The 14,835-nt window shown below is 46.5% G+C and overlaps 1 protein-coding gene across 4 annotated transcripts in view; it reads left to right on the top strand.

The window, feature by feature from the left end:
* Positions 1–358: 358 nt before the first annotated feature.
* CXADR (CXADR cell adhesion molecule) overlaps positions 359–14,835 on the top strand; it is a gene marked incomplete at its 3' end in the record, with an annotated part of 48,158 nt that continues 33,681 nt past the window's right edge. For all 4 annotated transcript variants that reach the window (XM_080919267.1, XM_080919266.1, XM_080919269.1 and 1 more), the window contains exon 1: positions 359–455. In XM_080919267.1, coding sequence (XP_080775393.1) covers positions 413–455 — 43 coding nt within the window. In that variant the 5' untranslated portion in view covers positions 359–412. The remainder of the gene's footprint in view (positions 456–14,835) is intronic.

The raw sequence follows: 14,835 nt of genomic DNA, 5'->3' as shown, positions 1-14,835 counted from the left end.
AGCTTTGACACTGGCTCGCTGCTTCCCATTTTCACAAAGCAGCGATTTAACCAAGGGGAGAAAGCGCGGAAATGCGGAAGGTGGCTCCCAGAGCAAGCAGGTGTAAGGCGCAAGAACGCTGGAACTGGAAGGTTCCCTAGAAGGAGGGTGGAGGGGTGGTGGTGGTGGTGGGGAAACGTGCGCTAAGCCCGGTTTCTATGGCAACCCCAGGGCGCCAACACTGTGGGCTCCCTGCCTAGGGGCTCCCGACTGCTGCCGGAAGTGACGCGTTCACCTGCCGAGCCGGGGCGGGGCGCAGAGGTGCCTTCGCTGCTGCCACCGCCGGGAGCCAGTCGGGAGTGTACCAGGCACTGGGCAAACCGGGGCTCCCAGCTGAGAGCGTTTCCCTGCAACCCACGGCCCGGCAGCTACCATGGCGCTCCTACTGTGCTTCGTGCTCCTGTGCGGCGTCGCGGGTGAGTTGCGGCACCTCTCTGTCCCGATCCCTTGCGCTCCCAGCTCGCGGCCTCCCGGGAACAATGGGGCGTGGAGGGGGGGAGGGGGCGGCCCAATTTAGGGGCGCTTCTGTCGTGGTGGCGGGTGGGCACCCATGCAACGGGGTGATCCGGCCGGGATCTCCCCACACGCCAGCCTGGAGAATGCATCGGTTCCCGGGAGCCACGCAGGGGGCGTGGGGCGTCTGGGAGGCAGAGGAGCGGGGACCCGATCGTCCGGTGGCGGTGGCCGAGGCTCACCGAGCGGCGTGTGAGGCGCGCCTCCAGGGCAGCTTACCCCAGGGACCACTTTGCTTTATCTGCCCTTGTCTGTTTCCCGCGTCTGCCTGGGTGTTGTGTGCCGCCAGCCTTCCCCGATTTCCAAGCTCCGGGCTGCGAGTTTTTAGGTATCGGGTAGTCCATGCGGGGAGGCTGAATTACAAACGCCATTATTTGAGAGAAGGCTGAGACGTTCGGTGTCAGTCGTCCTGGCTACCTCTAGGAAAGACGCACCGAAGCTGTTGGTTTTTTTCCCCGTCTCAGAGAACAGCCTAGCTCGACCGAGCAGCCCCGAGACGAGGTATTAGGAACCTAGGGTATGAAATCAGTGTTGGGGAGGTTTTACCCGGGTCTGTAATAAGTTCTTTTTTTTTTTCCTTTTTGGTATGATGATTGACGTTTAGGGGGTAAGTTGTGTTGTGTTAGAAATCGCCTAGTACACCTTTCATCTGCAGAGCGTTTTTTTTTTTTCCGAGAAGCAGAGCGTTTTTTTTCTTTTTTCTTTTTCCCGAGAAACAAGGCATTTTTTTAAAAAAAAATGCCTGTACCCCAGGATGCATAAGCACTTTAACACTTAGAAATTAATCTTTTTCTAAGTGGGTTTTAACAAGTTGGTCTCTTTTCCTATACTAAGCATTTGGAGGAATTTTAAAACCAAATGAGTCATAAAAAAGATCTACACGTCCAACTCTAGGAGGCACGCACGCACGCACGCACGCACGCACGCACCCACCCACCGTGTAGCCTCCGAAGATGGTTGGTTAGGGTCCGGGAGTTGGGAAGGTTGGTGGATCCGGGGTGGTTTGGCTGGGATGGCTCTCTGCTTCCTGCTGAAAGGTTAATTCCATTGTTGGATGCTGCAGCTGTGAACATTACTCATGGGATCAACATTCTAACAAGACTAATCTGTGAATCTGAGGACACCACACCACCTCCACCTTCTTCTTCTTCTTCTTCTTCTTCTTCTTCTTCTTCTTTTTTGGATACAGATCTTTTAGGCTTGGCTGGAATTTCGAAAGTAAATCATCTGGAAAACAAGAAGGGTCCTTGAACCAGTCTCCTTGATGAATCCCACCTTTGAGACTGACTTTTTTTTTTCTTGTGAAGTAATGGGGTATTTTTTTCCTCCTCTGAAATAACCTCACTGGTAGTCACTCTTTTTATTAAGGCTATTTTAATATACTTAGCTATTCAGTTCCTATAGTGTGCGTTAGGGTGTAGTGAACATACCATTGAAAGGCAGATGTTTTTGTCTAAACAAGACAACTATTTCCACTCCAGTTTTTCTGCTTAAGAACTCAAATTTCCCAGTTAACCCCCCCAACAACAACCCAACCAACAAATGAAATAAATCCAAAGCTCAAAATTCAAAGGCCTCAGAAACTATGTGGTGTATGACTTTGAGTGGTTTCATAGATCTAGTGTAGTGGTGAGAAATTGGGTCCAGTGCTAACACCGTCGACTCTTCTATTTGCAAAATTGTAATAGACTATGCAAGTTTTAAAGTGCTTTGTATGATGTCCTGGATGCTGATGGGACTCTTGAGGTATAGTTATGGCCTATGGAGTTCAAAGTCGTATGATGAGGAGCAGCTGTAAGATGTAGTAGTAAAATCAAACCTCTGATTAAACAGTTCTTCAGCATGCTCTTCCTTCCCCTGCTTTATGAGGACATCTGTCCTCCAACTTAGGTTAGGGCATGACCTTGAACACTGGGTGGATGACCTTGAACACTTGATCCTCTTGCCTCTTATTCTAAGATTAGGAACTCGGCTCAAACATTCTACCAACTGAACTATACCACCCCCCACCCCACCCCACCCCCAGTTGTTAAGTGCTACTTTTCCAATGGCTAGTGTTTTTCTCTGATGTGTAGACAGCAAATTTAGCAGCTCTGCTCCTTCAGCCTCTCCTTGCTACTTGCTGGATTTACAGGTACACACCCCCCCCCAACCACCCGACTCCGTGGGCTGTCACTACGTTCCTTTAATCTCCCAAGCAACGTGTGTATTATAGTCATTTCTATTGTGTGAGTAGAGAAACTGAGGCACGGAGGAGTGTGCAAATTAGTGCTCAGCGGTCACAGTTTTGCTGTTCATTGTGCACGTCATGGTGAGATTATACCTTTGAAACAGCCACTTTTCTCTTTGATTGCCTGTAATTGGCATCCTCCGATCTGCCGCTGGTCACCCGTCACTTAGGAAGAACCCACTGTCGGTTTGACCTTGTGTCAGATATTGAAGGCTTTTATGACCTAGCCTTTTAATTTCATGGTCTTGGTTGAATGCTTTTGACTCACTTCTAGGAATCCAAGATTTTTTTCCATGCTTAGGATACTGTTGGAAACTAAAGATTTATTCTCAGGGAGAGTCTCAGGTAGACCAGGCTGACCTCTAACCAAGGATCGGCCTTGAATTCCTGATTCTTCTGCCTCCACTTTCCAAGTAGTGGGATTATAGGTAATGTATGCACTACCATGCCTAGCCCGCTTCATCTGTTAATCCCTGAAATCAGGAAGCAGAGAGAGGTGAATCTCTGAGTTCAAGGCCAGCCTGATCTATATATTGAGTTTCAGGATAGCCACAGGCATGTAGAGAGACCCTTAATGTGTCTCAAAACCAAGACACATTAAGACAAACAAAAAACAAATCACCAAAAATCCGAATTCTTTGAGGGTTTCATACATGTATATGGTTCATTCTGATCTTACCAACCTCCCATTTTCTCTTCAGCTCTTCCCAGATGACACCCCTCCCACCCCCGCCGGCTACTTCTTGTCCTTTTACTGCTCAATGAGTTCAGTCGGTACCGTCTATAAGCATGGGTGTGAAACTGTTCATTGGAACTTAGACAACCTACCAGAGTTAGTTCCGGAAAATAACTGACTTTCGGCAGCCTCTAGCCATCCAAGCTGCTGAGCTGGGGTGAGGCTTTATGGGGTCCTTCCTGTCTGTGGTGGAAATCTGACTTGCTAGCTGTGTGATGGTGGCCAAGTCCTCAGTATACCTCAGAAGAAGAAGGTGGTGGTGGTCAAAGGCTGAGAGGAATAAGTCTAAGAGATCTCTTCCTGAACATGTTGACCGTAGGTAATAACAGTCTTGAAAATTGCTGATATTTTAGCTGTTCTTACCACACAAAAAAATATATGAGGTAATTGTTCCCAGAGGGCGCTGGTATGTGCGTCCTTCCATCCCTCCTCCTCTCCTCTGCTCCCATCTCACCCATTTCTGGCTCTCTCATTGGTCACTTGCGGATTAGTAGGCAGGCTGAATCCCGGTCATCCTCTTCCTGAGTGCTGAGGTGGTGGGGTTCTGAGAGTGAGAGGCTCTTTGTCCTATTCTAATGTCTCTTCTGAAGTCACCGAAGTTAATGTGCGTTCTTCCCTGGCGGTTGTCTTGCCCCTCCCTGCTTTCTGTGTCAGCTGACCCATGGCTTGGCACAAAGTCCTTTTTACAGTCTCTGTCCTAAACCTGGACAACCTCATGAAGCATCACCGGAACCTTCAACGTGTCGATGTGACATGGAGATCCTTTCCAGTTCAGCTCACTTTGGATTCTGAACCACTATTTCCTTTTCTCCCCCCACCACCTTTTCTATCTCTTCTTTTTCTTGTCCCACTCCCATCTCAATTTTTAAAAATTCTTTCTGAAGTCTCTGTTGTTAAGTGGGCTAGCCTGAAAAATCTATCATGTAGCCCAGGCTAGCTCTGAACTCACGGTCATCTTTCTGTCTCAGTCCCCAGGAGCAGGAATTAGAGGCATAAGCCACTAACATGCTCAAGTTACCATTTGACTGACAGTCCTTTTTCATTTGAGTACCTTACATGCTCCAAGTTCCTAAGTAAACTTTCCCACTAATTAATAGATCAAAAGTCCATTCATTCAAGTTTTTATATACTGTGCTGTGTGCTAGGTACATCTGCAGTAGTGCAAATTGTAAAATGCATTTACAAAATGTGCAAATCTATATGATGTTTCTCGGGGATTGGAAAGCTCACTGAATATAACATATGTAACAAATACTGTTTGAAACTTTTATTGTACATGACTCATAAGATGGCCTAGGGTAAGTCCTGAGGGTTTTTGTTTGTTTGTTTGTTTTTAATGTTAGCAAGTGACATATGATGTCAGGCTGACTATGATTAGTGGAAAAGATGGAAAGGCCATTTTGAGAGCTTGGCAGAAAATGATAGCTTGGTCTGGTTAGCCTCTCACACCCATGACCCTGAGAAGCTGTTGGGGTTGTAAAAGTTCTTGAATGGTAACAGTGCAGCCATTCTGGAGGTGGGCGGAAGTGCCCCCTCTGGGAAGGACACCTGGCGTGCTCTGAACATGAGCATGCTCTGTAGACAGGCTCCACAGCGGTGCTGGGCTTCCCTTGGGTCTTTGGACTCTGTTGGGTGATGTGAAGGCGTCTGTCTGGTTCCTCGTGAGAGAGGCAGTACTGAGGAGCAGCGGTACAGACTCTGGCTGTATTTTGTGGTGATGTCACAATCTGTGGAGGAAATAAAGAAAAGTGCCAAGTTTTTGTTTTTTAAGAATATCTATAATATCTATCATATATACATACATACATACATACACACACACACACACACACACACACACACACACACATATATATATATATAAAATCTGTAGCTGTCTTCAGACTCCCCAGAAGAGTTCATTGGATCCCATTACAGATGGTTGTGAGCCACCATGGGGTTGCTGGGAATTGAACTCGGGACCTCTGAGAGAGCAAGACATTGCTCTTAACCTCTGAGCTATCATCCCTCCAGCCCGAAAAGTGCAAGTTTTAAGGAGAAGGCAGGGAACTTCAGCTTTAGCTTTAAAAGATGTGCTTGTTTTCTATATACTCATCATCTTCACTTTATGTGTGTGAGTCTTTTGGTTGTAAGTTATGTATGTATGTATCCATGCCTGGTGTCTGGGGTGGCCAAAAGAAGGTGCCGGATCCACTGTGTGGGTTCTGTTCCCAGAACTAGATCCTCTGCAAGAGCAAGTGCTCTTACCCTCCGAGCCGTCCCAGGGGGAGGGTGTGTAAGGCTGGGGAAGCATCAGTCTGGAATACGAAGCATGAGGTTTGGACGTGGGAACAAGAAAGGTGAGGTGTGGAGAGCTAGACAGGGTGAGGTTGTCCTAAAGACCCACAGAGCAGTGAGGCCCGTCCCACTGCCAGCAAACAATTGGGAAATCAGGGTCAGTGGATTCCGCAGGATGTTATCTGTAGTGGCGAGAGGAATGCCGAGTTTTAATAGGTCGACTGGGTAGTGGCTTAGTAGAGAATAGAAACTGGACTTTGACCATTGTCCCCTTGAACTTTAATTCCAAGCCAGAAAGAAGCAAGCAGGTCTTGCCTTTCCCACTCCACACTGAAAACCTCAAAAACCTCCTTCGAACATTGCTCCTCCTGCAGATGAAGGCTTGTCTTGAATCTCTGGCTGCCCAGGAATAAAAAAGTTCTATCTCATCTCTAACTTCTGGACCTTATCAGTGTTAAGCATGTTCCTCTGTAATGCCTTCAGCCGGGCATTTCTCCGCCATCATTGCTTTCTGTTTTCCTTTCTTAACCAGATGTTTGGAAGAAGCTGCCAGCATTTACTGAGGAAATGACAGTTACCTTGGGTTAAATCACACCCTGGCTTCTTAGCAGAATTAGCTTTGCTGGGGCTTCAGAGTTGGCTTAGTGCCTAAGATCAGTGGCTGTTCTAGAGGATCCAGGTTCAATTCCCAGCACCTATATGGGACTCACAGCAATTTGTAACTCTAGTCTCGGAGGATCTAACACCCTCTTAAGGCACTAGAGCTTACTCATGGTGCACAAACATATACAGGAAAATAGCCACACACACACACACAAATGAAAATAAAAAGAACCTTATTAGACAGCATTCTCCTCTTGAACTGTTTCTTACTTTCCAGCCTGATAACCAGCCAGTCTCTTTCCCGTCTCCCTGTCCATCTTCCTTTGCGCTGTGCCCAGTTTCCTAACTTGGGACCTATGTACTAAGTTCTCGAGCTTGGCTTCCAGCCCGTGTTCTGTGTCTCATCGCTCACAACCTTTCCCCATTTCCAAGACTTCACACTTGGATGAGCACAGTTCCTTCTGATAAGAGAAAGTCTGTTTTTCAGCCACCAAAAAAAAAAAAAAAAAAAAAAAAAAAAAAAAACCAACAATCTCAGGCAGAACTGGGGGATTGAACTTGACTCTCTCAGGTGCTCACATCCTGTTCTAAGACTTGTGTCCCTCCAGCCTTGAGCGGTTCGTGTCACAGTGTCTTACAATCTGTTAACCTTGTTGACTGAGCTTTACTTCTGGCTTTGGTTAGGGGAAGTTTTCCTTGTGCCCCAGGCCTATCCCTTTAACACCAGGCACACCTTTTGTAATTGGCTTTCTCTGGAGACTCTTGTGAGATAAGGGACTGGCTTACCGGAGGCTGTGCACTTTTTTTGGATATCCAGGGAATGGCCTGCAGGAGCCTGGGGGAAGGCTGTAGACTGGAGAGAGGGCATTTGGAGGTCCGAGATAGTATGGCGGCAGACTTGAGCAAGGCAGTGTCTGACCAACTGGCCCTCTCTGTCAGCTGGGTGCTCAGAAATGGAATTAGTCTGTTTCTACTCCAGCCCAAACGTTAATATTCTATTTCGTGTCCTTCTTTTCCTCCGCTGGTTTCCACATTTCCCCAGTCAGCACACAAGCCTTTTGTGAGTAAATCAAGGAAATATTTAAGATGGGGATTCTTGACTGTTCTCTCAGTGGTCAACAAGCCAGGTATGTGAACTCTGAAATAATTCTTAGAGTAGGCCAGGAAACAAGTGGCGTCTAACCAGAATGACCTTAGAGCCTTGGCTTCCTGGTTTTCATCTGACTTACACTCTTTAAGAAAATAAAAATAGTGTAAAACAAGAGATTCCCAACATGTGGGTCACGGCCCCCTTGGGAGTCGCATATCCGATATCTACAATACGATTCACAGTAGTACCAAACTTGCAGTTAAGTATTTTTTGAGATTAGGGGGTCACCACAACATGAGGAACTGTATTAAAGGGTTGCATCAGGAAGGTTGAGAAGCACTCCTCTAAAATGGTTGCTAGATGATAGGTTTTCTCCTTCGAGCTGGAGAGAAGCAGTCAGGAAAGTGGTCGCCCTGTCAGCACAAGGATCTGAGTTCAGTCACCTAACTCATAGAAGAAGTCAAACGAGTAGGCGCGCCATAGCTTTGATAAAGGTGTCAGGCTTTGAAAAGGGCCTTGAGCTGGATCCCACTCTGGGCCTGTCCCTGGACCTTCTTTCCCTCAGGCTCTTCTCCATTTCCATCCCTGTAGTTCTTTCAGACTGGAACAATTCTGGGTCAGAGTTTTTGACTGCAATGACAACCCCATCCCTCCACTTGATGCCCCGCCTTTTTGCTGGAGGTGGGCTCTACAAGTTCCCTCTGCCCACTGTAGGGCATTGCACCTTGGGTCCCTCCCTTTGAGTCCTGAGAGTCTCTCACCTCCCAGGTCTCTGGTACATTCTAGAGGGTCCACCAACCTCCTACCTCCTGAGGTTGCCCATTGCCTAACAAGCAGGTGAAAGGGTCAGATACAGATATTTACACCCAACCAATCAACAGAAGCTGCTGGTCCCTGTGGTTGAATTAGGGTAAAGCTGGAAGAAGCTGAGAAGGAGGGTGACCCTGTTGGAAGACCAGCACTCTCAATTAACCTGGACCCCTGAGATCTCTCAGACACTGGATCACCAAGCAGGCAGCATACAGCAGCCGATATGAGGACCCCAACATATATACAGCAGAGGACTTCCTGGTCTGGCCTCAGTGAGAGAATATACACCTAACACTCAAGAGACTTGATGCCACAGAGAGTAGGGAGGTCTGATGGGGTGAGAGTGGGGGTGGAGGGGGAAATCCTCTTGGAGATGGGGGGGGTATGAGATGTGGAACAGTCAGAGTGTGTACTGGGAGGGGGAAAAAGACTGGACTTTAAAAAAAGATTAAAGAATAAAAAAAAAGTAGTCAGCTGTAGTGACGTACTTAGAATCTGAGGAGGCTTAGGACAGGATCTCTGTGGCTCCTTGGCTGCTGGCCTAGCCTACTTCATAGGTTCCCAGGCAGGAGACTCTCAAAAAGAAAAGTTAAGGTTCATGGTATCCGGTGAATGAGACCTGAGGCTGTCCTTTGAGCTCCACATGCGTGTATACCCGAACACACATAGACACATATGAATGGGGAGTTGAAAAGATCTTTTATTTTTCCATATCAACAGTGTCTTGTTCTGTATCTCAGTCTCTGTGAGAACTCGGGGGATCCTCGAGGCTCTACTTTCCTGAAGATGGGATTACAGGAATCCTGCCTCCTGGCCCTGGAGTTTTTGTTTCCTAGACACTAGGGGATAAAGAGGCATGACCTTTCTAAGTCCTTTCTTTTCTAAATTTCTAAATTTGGTTTGAAATTACAAATAGAGGAAGGTGACCAGTGGGGGTGGTCCCCTTGGCAGGCTGATAGGATTTCTTCCGAAAACTAGAACCTGCTTCGTGCCTCTTTGGGAACTTCGTTATTCATATTTTTCTGCAAATTCACTTTCCCTCGTCCAGAGGAGGACAAAGTTAAGCATGTTTCCCCACTTAGTAAGAGCAGATGATTATTTGATGAGACCAAGAGGGTCAGGCACCTGGGATGCTTTCCTCCCTCTGGAGCCTTCTTTCTCTGCTCTGTTGCCTCACAGTCTGATTTGGAATGAGGGCTTAGCTAGAGTCTTAAAGGTCTCACCTGGAGTCAGCCGTGTTCACACTTGGTTGTAATTGGCAGGGCGCTCCGAGAAGACTGTTTCCTGCTCTGTTGCAGGAAGGCAGTAGGAAAAGGCCGGGAAACCAGGTGTGTTTTGTGACAGGTATATTCTGTGAGACCAGTGTCGGGGTTCAGTGTTGGTTCTTTAGCTTTTGAGGAAAAGTCCTAGCACACTTAAAGGAACTGACATGTAACATACCTCGGGAATACAGATTTCTCTGGGAACGAGTTAGTTTCCTGATGTGACCTTTAGATGCTCAGACTACAAGAAGGACATTTCTGGATACTGTTGCCTCTTCTGAAGACACAGGGATGCATTCTCCAATGAGCTGTCTAGGATTCCAGGATTTCTAAAGACTGGCTGCACAGATGAACTTCTGTCAAGGACTCCTAAGGGTTATCTTGAAACAGTAAGCCAAATATAATGATAAGTCACATCCTTGCTAAGTCCATAGATGGATGTCTTCAGAATTAACAGTGAAGAAAGTTTTGAACTTGAAAACTGGGAAAGTTCCCATGTTTTTTTGGACTAGGCATAAACTTCTCACCTTGTTTTGAACCAGAGCTGCAGTAAGAAGCAAGAAGACTTTAACTTGTTCATTGTAAACAGGACCAATTAAAACCAATTTTGAAGGAGTGAAGTCCGAGATAGGAAAGTGAAGATAGCCCATTGGTTTGGTTTCGTCTCTTTGATGCAGTGTACGGACCATGCTGGAGCTGATCTTCCTGCAGCCCCACCCCCACCCCAACCTCTGGAGCTCTGTGGTTGTAGGGCCAGGCTGCCACTCAGGGTTCCTTGTTTCTGAAAAACTGTTTTATTTGAATCTGTTCTCTTAATGGCTTTGGGATAAGAAGGACCTCCATCATTCAAAATTGCAGGAATCAAAGCCCGCATCCCGGAAATCGTGGCAATGATGTCACACGGTGCTCTGCAACAGAAATAGATGTGAATGCTTCCTGCATAGGCCACCAGACACTTTCTTCCAGACACATCTAAAAGGAAAAGGTGAAGTTACTTGTGTAACTTTTGCTTGGCCTGGTTTATGTCAAACACATTTCCATGTACGGTCAAATGAAACGTATTGATCGAGATGAAATATTTTCCATGTGGCCTTTGGAACTTGGTTAGTGTTTCTGGCTTTAAGTAGCTCATTTCAGCTTGCACCAGCCACTTGTCCAGTGGCTGGCAGTTGCCAACAGCGATCTAGAGTTCAGAGCAATGCCTCTGCTGTAGTGAGCCCTGGGGCACACCCCTCCTGTGAAAAATGCACACAATCAGTGTGTCCCCAAAACTAACGGAGGCTGGCTTTCTATTATTCTTGGGAGGTTTTACCTTTCAAATAATTATCCCTTGCCACACAGTATTTTCTGTTGGCAGTGAGCTAAATAAAGTCTCCTGTGTCTTGTGTCATTTTCTTTAGTTGTTAATTGTCACATGTGCACAGAATTATGTCAGCACTATTTATCTGATAATTATGAGCACTGCACATTTTACAGAGGAGATAGAAAATGTGTGCAGGAAAATGATCGTCATAAACTTGCTCGGGGGGGGGGGGGAAATAAATACAGTCGTGGAGGGGTGCCAAATAACTGGATCCAGCGGCCCTGGTAAATGGATGAGGAGGAGTTTTGGGACCTTAGGAGGCAGTCCCCCTATAATTAAAGCAGCCAGTTCAGGCATGTGCATCCGGATGTGAGTCCTCCGTAGGACCGAGTGTGTTTTATATAAGGTAAAACACTATTTATTGATGAGCGTGTCTATTTGTTTCTTACTTCATTTGAATGTTCTCTTACTGCTTTTGCCTCGTAGCTTCATTCCAGGCTTGCATTAATGAGGAGGGAAAACAGGCGAGCTGAGGTTCTCACAAGCAGTGAGGCAAAGGACATTTCCTAAGACGTGGCGTTACGTAGCATTTTATGAAGGCGATGAAAATATTCACAATGGCAACCCGTCTACTTTTACACACTGTGCAAAGCAACCTATTTGCATTTGTTTTGTCAGAGACTGTTGAAATTAGAGTCTGGTATTAAAGACCCTTGAGAAGGTAGTGTACTGCTTAGCAGATGGGGAAAGGACCAGAGGGACCGCTCAGAGCTGAAAAGCGAAGGCCGTCTTTCGGGAGAGGATCTATGTGAAGGCTACGGAGGAGGGAGGATCTAGGTCCACTCAGGGCTGAACATACCTGCATGCCCTGGCCTGCCTTCCCATGACTGGTCACATTTTCCTCAGTCCGGGCTTCAAACTCATTCAATATTCAATATTCATTATTCATTACAAGCCATCTCTATTCCTGTGAAAGGTGTTGCAGTGGGCTTCAGGAGATAGAAAGCAAGAAGGCTCAGTCTGGGGAGGGGTCAGACATAGGTTTACCGTCCTTTATTCTGAGGGACATATTCTAAGCGTGTGGTCGCCTGCTTTGTCACAGAGGGAAATCAGGCTGGCAGGGACAAGTGTCTTTAATTGAATTTCTTCCATCTTTAAGGGGTCTTATCCTGTGCTTCCAAGGTTTTACTTCTCCGAGGTTTTCATGCTTACGTGTGACTGTTCTGCTGCGTGAATTCCCATTTTATTCAGTTTTCCTTTCTTTTCTATCCGTCGACCTATAAGCATGTTTGACATCCCTCACTTCAAACACCCCTGACTTGGACAGCATCTCAGTCTGTCCACGGGTTTTGTCCTGTTCTTAAAGGTCACGTCCCCAAATATAGCAGTCACTTCTGGTTCTGCTTGGATCCCTCCTCCCCCATCACTCTAGTGAGATATGGCCCATTCTGTAGTCAAATAGTGTCACTAAGTTGGAGTTGACCTAGGTCACTTAGTGATCACAGAACCTAGTAGATAACAGGCCAGGGTTGTTTCCTTTCATGGTAAGTTTTGAGTTCTTTCTGTTTGGAAAGCATTATTACTAAGTGTTAGAGATAAAAGACTCCGAGATCTACATCCTATCAGGAACGATTGGTTTGGTATATTTATTTATTATACATTTTGTGGCTAAGTCTTTTTGTTAACTTGACTCACAACCTAGACTTATCTGAAAGGAGGGACCCTCAATTGAGAAAATGCCTTCATAAGATTTGGCTGTAAGGCATTTTCTTAATTAGTGATTGATAGGGAAAGACACAGCCCATTGTGGGTGGTCCCATTCCTGGGTTGGTGGTCCTGGATTCTTTAAGAAAGCAGGCTGAGCAAGCCACAAGGAAGAAGTCAGTAAGCAGCACCCATCCATGGCTTTTGCATTCCTGCCTGCCTCCAGGATTCTTCCTTATTTGCGTTTCTGTCCAGACTTCCTTCAGTGCTGTGGAAGTATAAGCCAAATAAACCCATTTCTCCCCAACTTGTTTTTTTGGTCATGGTGTTTTATCAAAGCAATAGGAACCCTAAGACATATAGACATGCGCCACCATGTCTGAATTATGTCATGGTAGAGTGCTAGAGGTCAAACCCAGGGCTTTCTGCATGCTAGACAGGTCTCTATTAAGCTACAGTGCCTGCCTGAGATGGGCTGTTAAGGTGGCAGTGTATTCCCTGTCTACTGTCCCTTGAAGAGAGAATACTGGTGAACGCTTGGGCTTGTCCTTTAAAACCATTTAAAACAATGTGTCTCTGTATGTGTGTGGCCGAGAGTGTGGAAGCACAGGACACCTGGAGGTGAAGTTATAGGTAATTGTAAGCTGTCTGACAGATGTTCTGGGCATAGAACTGTGGACCTCTGGAAGAACACTGAGTTCCTAACCACTGAGCAAACTCTCCAGACCCTGAACTACTCCGGCCTGTGTGCACTAATTATTTCATTTGACCTTATAGTGATGTAGGCCTCGTTACAATTTATTTGTTCGTTTTTCAGTACAAGGTCTTACTGCACAGACCAAGTTGGCCTTGAACTCTGAGATATAGGCTAGTCTCAGACACATGGTGATCTTTCTGCATCAGCCTCCCGAGTGGTTGCATCTCGTAATGCACCACAGTACCTAGATGGCATTATGATTATTTATTGTCATCTTAAATGTGAAAACATCTAGTTGTCACGAGGCTACAAAGTACTTGTGGACAATTTTATAAACTATAAGGTTGGACTCAGATCTGATCTCACAGCCCCTGGGTAAGTTGTTTCTGTAACTCAGGCTGTGGATGTGTTCGACTGCACTTCCCGAGGTGGGTCGGAGCTTCAGAGCCGTGGATGTGCTGATGGGAGGAGTGGGAGGGGAAGGATGGAGGGCAGAGAGATCTTTTTGGTTGGTGGATGGACTACAATTTTAAGACACTTAATTCGGAAATAGAAAATTCAATTCCACGCCTTCAGTTTATGCTTGAGCCCAGAGAGAGGCAGCTTGTTTAAAATGACACCGAGCTGTGTCTACGTGTAGATGTGCACCAGATTTGATGACAGGTTCCTAGTCTGATGCTTAGCTCTCTGCTTAAAAAGAACAACCCACCGAGACCTCTGAGGCATGTGCTCTGCCCGAAACACGACTTAGAAGTTTGGTGTAGGGGTTGGAGAGATGGCTCTGTAGGTACTGCTATTGCAGCAATCCCAAGTTCAGATTTTCCCACCCGTGGTGTGTGGCTGGATCATGACTACCTGGAACTCCAGCTCCAAGGGATTTGATACCCTCTCCTGGCCTTTTTGGGCACTGCAGTTAGGCCAAAGCTTCCTGTAAGTAGCAGAGGGTTTGTGCAAGCTTAACCCATCTTCTCCCCGCAGGTCAGATGGGTTTCTGAAACTCTCATTGAGTTTCCTAGTGACTTGGGAGGTGAAACCTTCCCTCGTCTACCTGCAGGATTCTCTCCATACAGGCTGACTGAGATGTAGTCAGCCAGACTGATCTGATTTTTGTTCTATTAGAAGTTAAGCTACCTCCTGTTGTCTGTGCTTTGCAAAGGGATCCTGTGAACACCTCTGCTATGGAGTCGTTAGTGAGAATTCAGAGTTTATCGCTATAGAGCATTTGGAAAAACACCGGGTGGCTAGTGAGTGCTCTTACTGTTTATTAAGATGGTTTCCAGCTGGTGTTGTGCATAGCTGTAGAATCTTCGCACCCAGGAGACTGAAGTCTGAGGGTCTCAGGGATGACGTCCCTTTGAGCTACACAGTGAGACCCTGTCTCAGAACGTCACCTTCCTCTGCAAAAGACAGTGGTTCCCGTCCCTGCTTACTTCCTGGTATGGTTTCTCCTTGGCGTAGGGCATTGGTTCTAGCTATTTAGAAAATACAAAAGCATCTTCGGGCTGGTTCTTGTTGTTGCTAATTTATCTGGCTATCCTGATCCTGGCAGATGCAAGTGATAATTGAACAAC

Source organism: Micromys minutus (assembly GCF_963924665.1).
Source record: "Micromys minutus genome assembly, chromosome: 7".
Classification (NCBI taxonomy): Eukaryota; Metazoa; Chordata; class Mammalia; order Rodentia; family Muridae; genus Micromys; species Micromys minutus.
This window is presented reverse-complemented; position numbering and strand designations above follow the sequence as displayed.